The sequence below is a fragment of the Crocodylus porosus genome, unplaced genomic scaffold, assembly GCF_001723895.1.
Source record: "Crocodylus porosus isolate Cpor-Errol unplaced genomic scaffold, CroPor_comp1, whole genome shotgun sequence".
Classification (NCBI taxonomy): domain Eukaryota; kingdom Metazoa; phylum Chordata; order Crocodylia; family Crocodylidae; genus Crocodylus; species Crocodylus porosus.
Window position 1 is genome coordinate 59,493,090 of NW_017728943.1, and position 7,702 is coordinate 59,500,791.

Genomic DNA, 7,702 nt, shown 5'->3' on the forward strand with positions numbered 1-7,702 from the left:
AGCTGTTCAGAGTCAACAGGAAACCTGGTCTCTGACCATTCTGTCAGGACGCTCTGAAGGACCGTGCTATAGTCAGGAAAGAGGATGAGAAATTTGTTTATTTTTTTTGCTTAATACTCCATCTCCAAACAGGTTCTTTTTTTTTTTTTTTTTTTTTTTTTTTTTTGGTACACTTTACTCCTATTTAGTAAATCCTTTTGCTGTTTTGCTCTCTTACTGCTTACCTGTGGTAAAGAGTGATCTCAAGCAAGTGGTATTTCAGGCATACCTCTTCTGTATGGGAGGTCATATAATTTGGTATAACCCAAGGGGAGATTCTCCCCTGGAGCAGGCAAAGATTTCCCTGCTGCAGCTGTGGAGTCTGGTATACCAGCAAGTTGAGCTGAGGCTTCCAGGGATGAGTCATCATCCCAGGGGCAAACCTTTGTCTGTTCCTCAAGACAAGCAGTGAGAAACTTAGGGCTCCAAGGGTACCCCACAGTCAGGCCCATAACAAACAACATTAATTTCACCATTATGTGAATGGTTCATCTAACTCTGGTATCCACACTTGAAAGAGAATGTCAAAAAATTGGAAAGAGTTCAGAAAAGAATTACAAGAAAAATCTGAGTCTGAAAAACATCTTACAGTAGATGACTTAAGAAACTGGACATATACAAACAGTGGCGAGAACATTAGGAGAGGTTACTCGATTTATGGTTTAAGTACTTATGTGGAAAGATTTCAGATACTAAAAGGCTCTACTCTTACAGATAAAGGCAACAAGTACAGTATAATCGCAACTTACGTGGGGGGTTACGTTCCGAAGTCAGTGCATATAGCTGAAATCGCGTATAGCTGAAATCACCGGGCTTCGGTGCTAAGCAGCCACCACCAGGCCTGGACAAGGCGGCCAGTTGAGCATGACCCACCCCCCAGCCATGCCGGCACGTGCAGGCAATACCACACAGCGTCACACTACGTGCCGTGCCCCAGCCGGTACCCAACAACCAGCCCCAGCAGCTGAGCACGTAAAGCTGAATTTACGTAAGTTAAATACGTGTAAGTTACAACTGTACTGTAAAGTATTATTTAAACTCAACCACAAGCTGTAGGCCAGATACAGGAATTCCTGGATTAAATTCTATAGCCTGCATTGTGCAAAAGGTTAGACAAGATAATTACTCCTTCTGGCCTTAGCATTTATGAACCTGCAGAAATTAGTGCCAAATTGGACTGCTTTCATTTAAACTGTTTTGATCCAGCCCTAATGGTTTTGCAGGGAGTGAAGACACTGCAAAATATGTGCTGTGGCCAAGCCGTAACAATTCTCACATGCAAAAGAACAAACCAGTTATGGCAACTTTGAAGGAACTTCTCTGGGACCTGAAAGCAAGTGGAAGCAGGCTACAGAAAAAAAAAAATCAGCATTTCCACCTTGTAAGCCAGAATCCAAACATTTGTATGTCCCTTCATTTCTAAGGCCAAAGAGTGGCATTTGGAATTTCTGAAGTATGCCTTAACGCACCAGTTTCAAAACTCAAGGTGCATGGTTTACAAGACCATACATAAAACCAGATTATTGTGAATGAGCTATTATAGGTGTGGCCAACCTGTGGCATGTGTGCTACAAGGAGCACAGGTAGCTTCTACCTGGCACACAGGAGATATGCCAGAAGGCAGCACAGCAATGGATTGACCAGCAAGCAGAAAGCAGAGCAGCAGACCAAGCAAGGGAAAAGGACCAGAGTGACACTTGGGGAGGATACAAGGCTAATTTGTGGCACACCTGCCAAAGTGGTTAATATCCACAGATATTATATCAACAGCAAATTCAGATCTACATGAAACATAATATAAATAGAGTACAGAAATATTCTAAGTGTTTTTACATAATATGAAAAAAATTAATCACTTGTTCAGGGGGCGAGGGGGGATCCTACCAAACCTCCCCTCATTCTTTCTTTTTTGGCTTATAGTCTTTCCCTGCAAGAGTAGGCATGACAAAGTACAGACCCACCAGAAGCATATCAATGAAAAAGAACAGGGTTGGTGTTATCTAAAGGTGCTAAATAAGGAGTGTCAGATGAATAAAGCAGACGCATACAACTTTGAACTCGGGCTTATCTGTTGACAACAATAACTTCTCTGAATGCTAAGGGAGCATTCAGTAGACTTGCTGTGTGGCAGTAAATACAGACTTGACCAATGTCAGCTGTTCATGGCAACCTTACTGCAGTGGCTACAAGTACTAAGTGATGGTTTAAATATTGCAAGGGTTTGAAATTATATGAAGAAGTATCTTTTGTACAGGGGAGTGTTGATATGTTATGCTTCCTTAACCCAACCCAGCTAAGGTAACAGGATTAATATGCTTAACTCAAAATATTTAGGCAGCAGTACAATGTATTCTACACATGCTATTCTCCAGGGACACAGTCAATCTAGTCTACAATTCAAACAAGCATTTAAACACATGTAGGAAACAGAAGGAAGATGAGTAGAATGAAAATGGGAGAGGAACAAGAGGGATTAGTTTGGAAAACTGCAACTACAGAAAAGGTAGGGTGAAAGAGAGCCCGCAGCTAGGGGGAACACAAATAACAGTGCCTATCCATGCTACTGATACATTTTTTCCATGCAGGCTTTTTATATATTGCTGATTCACACTCCAACAAGCCAAACCTCTATTCCACTGCCAAAAACTCCTCTCTGGGTGTGAAGGGAACAGCAGGTTTCGCTACTAAAGTAAATAATGTAACTTCTCTCTATTCATAATGGTCAAGGGCTCAATTTTGCAGCCTTCAACATTCACAACAAACACTTGCTAAAGTATATAGCCCTATTGGTTTCAAGTGTTATACATAAAGAAGAGTTTTGACTTTGGTCCCCATAATTAAGTCAGTAACAGACAGAAACAACTAATTTCCTGGTCCAATCCCCATATTCTGGATCAATCCTTATCCAGACAAAACCTTGTTTTATCTTTCTTGCTTTTTATAGCAGAGATGCATTGTGTAAGTCTGTGAACAAGGATGAGAAAACCCTAGGACAGATTCTATTTGTCTGTAGCATTAACTTGCAAAATATTCCAGAATGACACAGCTTAAAGATTTCATACTAAAACAGCAGCCTGCCCAACACCTTCCACCACTTTGTACTTGAATTCAAGACAAGGCCATTTTTTCCACTCCCCTCCCTCCTGCCCATGTTGAACAGGATGGGGGAAGGGTTCTCATCTTGTATTCAAGTAAATAGGTTAGAGAGCATTCTCTAACAGCATGAGAAAGATTGAGCAGGACTTGCTTGGGAGCCTACTTAATGAAGCTGATTTCAAGAAACTCCACCTGGCTAGTACATACTGAGCATAGATGAACCAAGTATCTGTACAGCTGCAACATACAAAATTCAGACTGATTCCAATATTTTAGCAGGAGTGACCATCTAAAAATCTCTACTGTGCATATGTAAATAGCAATTTTAGATGGTTACATAGTTTAAGAAACAGTTATGACTCTTAATCCAGGACTAAATTTCTGCTCTCTCCTTCAAGAAGTAAAGATACAGAAACTCTTCAAAATAATTTGGAAAGAAGAGAATTGGCAAAACTACTCTTTCTTCCTTTGTTCTCAGAAACAGCTAACCTGCTTTTGCTGAATCTTACTACAAAGATTCACCCAGGCAGACAGCAAGAATGAAAAAAATTAACTCAACTGGTTAAAAATTAACAGGTAGGATCAGATGTCCTGCCAGCTCTGGCTAATGGGAAATGTTTCACTTTCTGTGCTCAGCCAAAAATCCCTATTAGCAATTATTACTGAAACCTGACATCCTAAATGACAAAAGAAAATTTGTAACTTCCCCTTTTGCAAGTCAAAATTTTTCTTCTTTCACTTCTAGCATATACCATCATCAGCCTGTCATATCCATGAAACGTATTTGAATCAAGTTATTTGCTTACCCTTTTTATACCATCGATTTGTACCATAGATAGCATCAAAAGGTTCTATTTTCACTGTGAATCTCATAGTCACGAATACTCCCAGGAATCTCAGGAAAACCCAGAAGACAAGGATTTAAGGCATTATCTGTTATTGGACAAACTATGTAGTTAGGATAAAGTTAGACAAGCTTTTGAATGCGATACATTCCTCCTCGGGTCTCATCACAGGGAGCCAGGCACAGAAAACCCACGTGAAACTACCAAATTTAATGAACAGACTAACGTTCTATTGCATCACAAAATGTACTTGGTTTTATTCTGCAAGCATAATTTAAAACAAGAAATTGAATTATTTCATAGTAAACATTTCATATGATATAGTACGTGTGCTTGTACACATTTTATAAAAGTGAAGAAGTCTTCATAGACTGACCTCTATACCAGTATTTCTCAGCCAGTGGGTCACACGAATATATGAAAGGGTCATGAACAAACTTTAAAAATGGATTCTCCTTTAAAGGAGAAAAACCATGAGAAACCGTGGCTTTTCCCTTGCAGGCTGGAAGAGTTACAGCCTGCAAGTGGCTGCTTGGGGCTCCCCATGCCCCACACACCCACCCCCACCCCAGACACTGGGGAGCTGGGACCCGAGGGAAGGGGGCAGTGGGTCAGGACTGGTCACTGATGTTTACAAATGGACAGTGGTTCAAAAAAACGTTAAGAACCACTGCTCTAATACAGCACTCTAAAAAGATAACCTCAAAAACTGAAAAAAGATTGAGTCTGCTTTTTGGGAGATTTTATCATGTAAGATCATGAAAGTACTTATTTAATTACAAACACTATCATTATTTACACCATGTATTAGTGAGAGCAGAAGACAGGAAATTCTGAGCCCAAGACAGGAAATTCCACCTATTTTTTGACACGACACACACAACAGAAATAAGGAAAATATCTGTTTGAAAAAATGTTACTTTCAGATAGCAAGTTTACTCAACCAGTTTCAGGCTTGATGTAACCCTGCTTCAGGAATGGGCTTGGCTCTTCTGTAAAGATATGCTTAGATACTTTAAACATATTCTTCCCATAACAACTTCTCGTTCTTCCTGTTTTGATGACAGAACATGTCTCTTTCCCAAACCATGAGATATTACTTGTGAGATTCAGGAACTCTTTATGTTCCTTACCAAGCAGACTTCTGGAGACATTAACTTTGCAGTGGTGAGATAGCCAAGTGCAGCAATGCATTAAACACTACATTACATATCTCTATTCAATCTGAATAAGTTATTATCTCTGCTATCCCACCAGTCAATTACAAGGCGGCAAATGTGAATCCTTTACAATTACTGTGTGGTATTACTTTTGCTTTGTGCCTACAAATCTGCAAAGCACTAATCTTACAAAACCAACATCCATCCTTCAGTTTGGTAGTGCCAGTGACAGGCATACCCCCTCACTTGTAATGCAAAATAAGACAGCAAGATACAAAGGCATTTATTTCACTGCCTTTTCATACTAGGCTCAGATGCTGCCTACTTTTCAAAGCTGTAATTCTACTTCTGACACATCTATCAAGAGATGCCGAGTATGAAAATAATAGCTTGCAAAGAGGTCAGTTTGACTCAATACCCACCCCTGGGACTAGCAGTGAACTATCCTGTTAAAACAGGCAATGAGCTGCAAACAAAAACAAGGCATTTTTCCAAATGAAAGCTACAAACCCAGCACATTCTCTCAGCTCATCCCATTTTCACTTAAAACACACTGCTTGAGGCTGTTTGGGGTTTTATTAATACAAAAAGGCATTTTCCAAGTGTAAAGAAGAGGGCAATGATGACAACAAGCACAGAAAGAAAGAGTTTATTTTCCTAAATTTCCTCCTGCCCCATAAGCTTTCTTTGGCTAAACTAACATCTTCAAACCCACAGGCCATACTGCAATTCTTGGCAGAGCCACTCCCAGGGACAGCTGACTATTTCTGCTGCGCAGCCCCAAGGCTTTGCCTCGTGCTGTGGCAAACTCACTTAAAACCACTTCCTGATCTCAAGAACCTCAGAAGAAAGAGACGCTTTCCTCATCCCAGGACTGCACCCATGTCTTACATGCCTTCATCACTAGACCAGTGATCAGAGCAAGGCTACTAGACCCCAGGCCCACAGGCCAGATGCAGCCCCTCATGGGCCAGGTAAGGGGTTGGGAGGGGCACCGCTCCTCTGCTGCCTGACTGCCAGAGCTGTGGGGAGCCGTCAGCCCTGAGCACTAGCGCAGGACAGAACAGGCAGTGCTAGGCCCTAGGGGTGCACAGCAGTGGCATTGCCAGGTGTACAATAAGTATCATATTTGTACTGTTTCAACCCTTATACAACGGATGATAGATGACACTAAAAGTGTTCAAAAATGTATGATAGGCAGACAAGGTTCTATAGGTAAATCCGATTATCTTTTCTTAGACCAACTCAAACAGCTGGAAAAATTATTTGCAAAAGCTTTCATGTACCTTCATTTGTATCTAAAAGCTTACAAAGAAGAATTTTTCCAACTTTTTGAGTTGCTCCAATAAGAGAGATCAGATTTACCCAAAGAACCTTGTCTGCCTGCAGCCCCTGGGCCAGCTGTTCCCAGTCTGTGGTACCAGTACCACCAACGGTACCCAGAGCCTGTCAGGGGTACATGTTAACGTATGTATTATAATTCCTTATAGGACAAAAATTAGCTGGCAGTACTTAAGGTTATATCATTTTAAATAGGTGGTGCACAATCTCCCTGAGTTTGGGAAGGGCTGCCTTAGACCAGCACGGCTACAACCAATCCTCCCAAAACATACAACGACTTTGGATGCAGTTACTTGATGCAGCCTATATAAGACCCAAGCCAAGCTCAGAGACTGACTTCTGAATGCACTATCAGCGCTTCCTTACAGCAGCTTGCCTCTAAATAAAGACTCACTTCCACTTGGATGACCCAGTTCTCACTCACAGGAGCCTTCTAGTGAGATTTATATATATATTAAATAAGATTTATCTACGTACATTTCCACCCCCCCTGCCATGTACGACGGTTTTTCGGCAAATACAAACATTTGTGCTTCCAATATGATCATTTGATATCGAAGACCAGACAAGGCGGCAGGGCAGCGGGTGCGCCCCTCGCAGCACCCGGGATAGCGCCCCGAGCGGAGCCCTGGGCAGCGGGGCCAGGCCTCGCGCGCCGGCAGCAGTGACAAGCCGGGCTCAGCCAGGCCGGGGCCACCCGCGCGGGCCCGGGGTGGGGGAGGGGAGGCCGCCACCAGCCGCCGCCGCCCCGGACGTTGGCGCGCAGACCCAGGACGGAGGCAGACACGGGCGCGCGCCTGGGGAAGCTCCCAGCCGCAGCCTCGCGCTCCGCTTCGGCAGTAGCGCCAGCAGCCAGCCCAACCCCCACCAGGCCGCGGCATCTCACACCCAAACTCACCCCATCCCGCAGCGCGGCTCCGGCCCCTTTAAAACCGCGCCAGGCCCCGCCCACCCGCTCCGCGACCCCCCCTTCTATGCCTCCGCCTCCCCCGGGAAGCTGCCAGCCAATCAGCAGCAGGGATTTCACCCCGGGCGCTGCGGGCCAATAGGGAGGCGGCTTGGTACGAGGAGCCAAGATGGCGACGGCGGCAGGAGCTGAGGCGGACGCCGAGCTGGAGCCGTTGGGCGGTGACTCGGCCACAGCGCGCGGGGCCATAGCGGTGCCGGAGAGGCTGCAGCGGCGGGCGCTGGCGCAGCAGGAGGCGACGGCGCGGCGGCGGC

General features: G+C 44.0%; 2 protein-coding genes across 2 annotated transcripts in view; one reads left to right on the forward strand and one right to left on the reverse strand.

The window, feature by feature from the left end:
• GLTSCR1L (GLTSCR1 like) overlaps positions 1 to 7,401 on the reverse strand; it is a 76,733-nt gene extending 69,332 nt beyond the window's left edge. Inside the window, exon 1 of the mRNA XM_019549416.1 lies at positions 7,380 to 7,401. The gene's annotated coding sequence lies outside the window, so the exon portion shown is untranslated. The remainder of the gene's footprint in view (positions 1 to 7,379) is intronic.
• A 141-nt stretch (positions 7,402 to 7,542) lies between these two features.
• Positions 7,543 to 7,702, forward strand: part of TBCC (tubulin folding cofactor C) — a 4,374-nt gene continuing 4,214 nt past the window's right edge. The window contains exon 1 of the mRNA XM_019549418.1: positions 7,543 to 7,700. Within this exon, the coding sequence (XP_019404963.1) occupies positions 7,558 to 7,700 (143 nt within the window). The 5' untranslated portion in view covers positions 7,543 to 7,557. The remainder of the gene's footprint in view (positions 7,701 to 7,702) is intronic.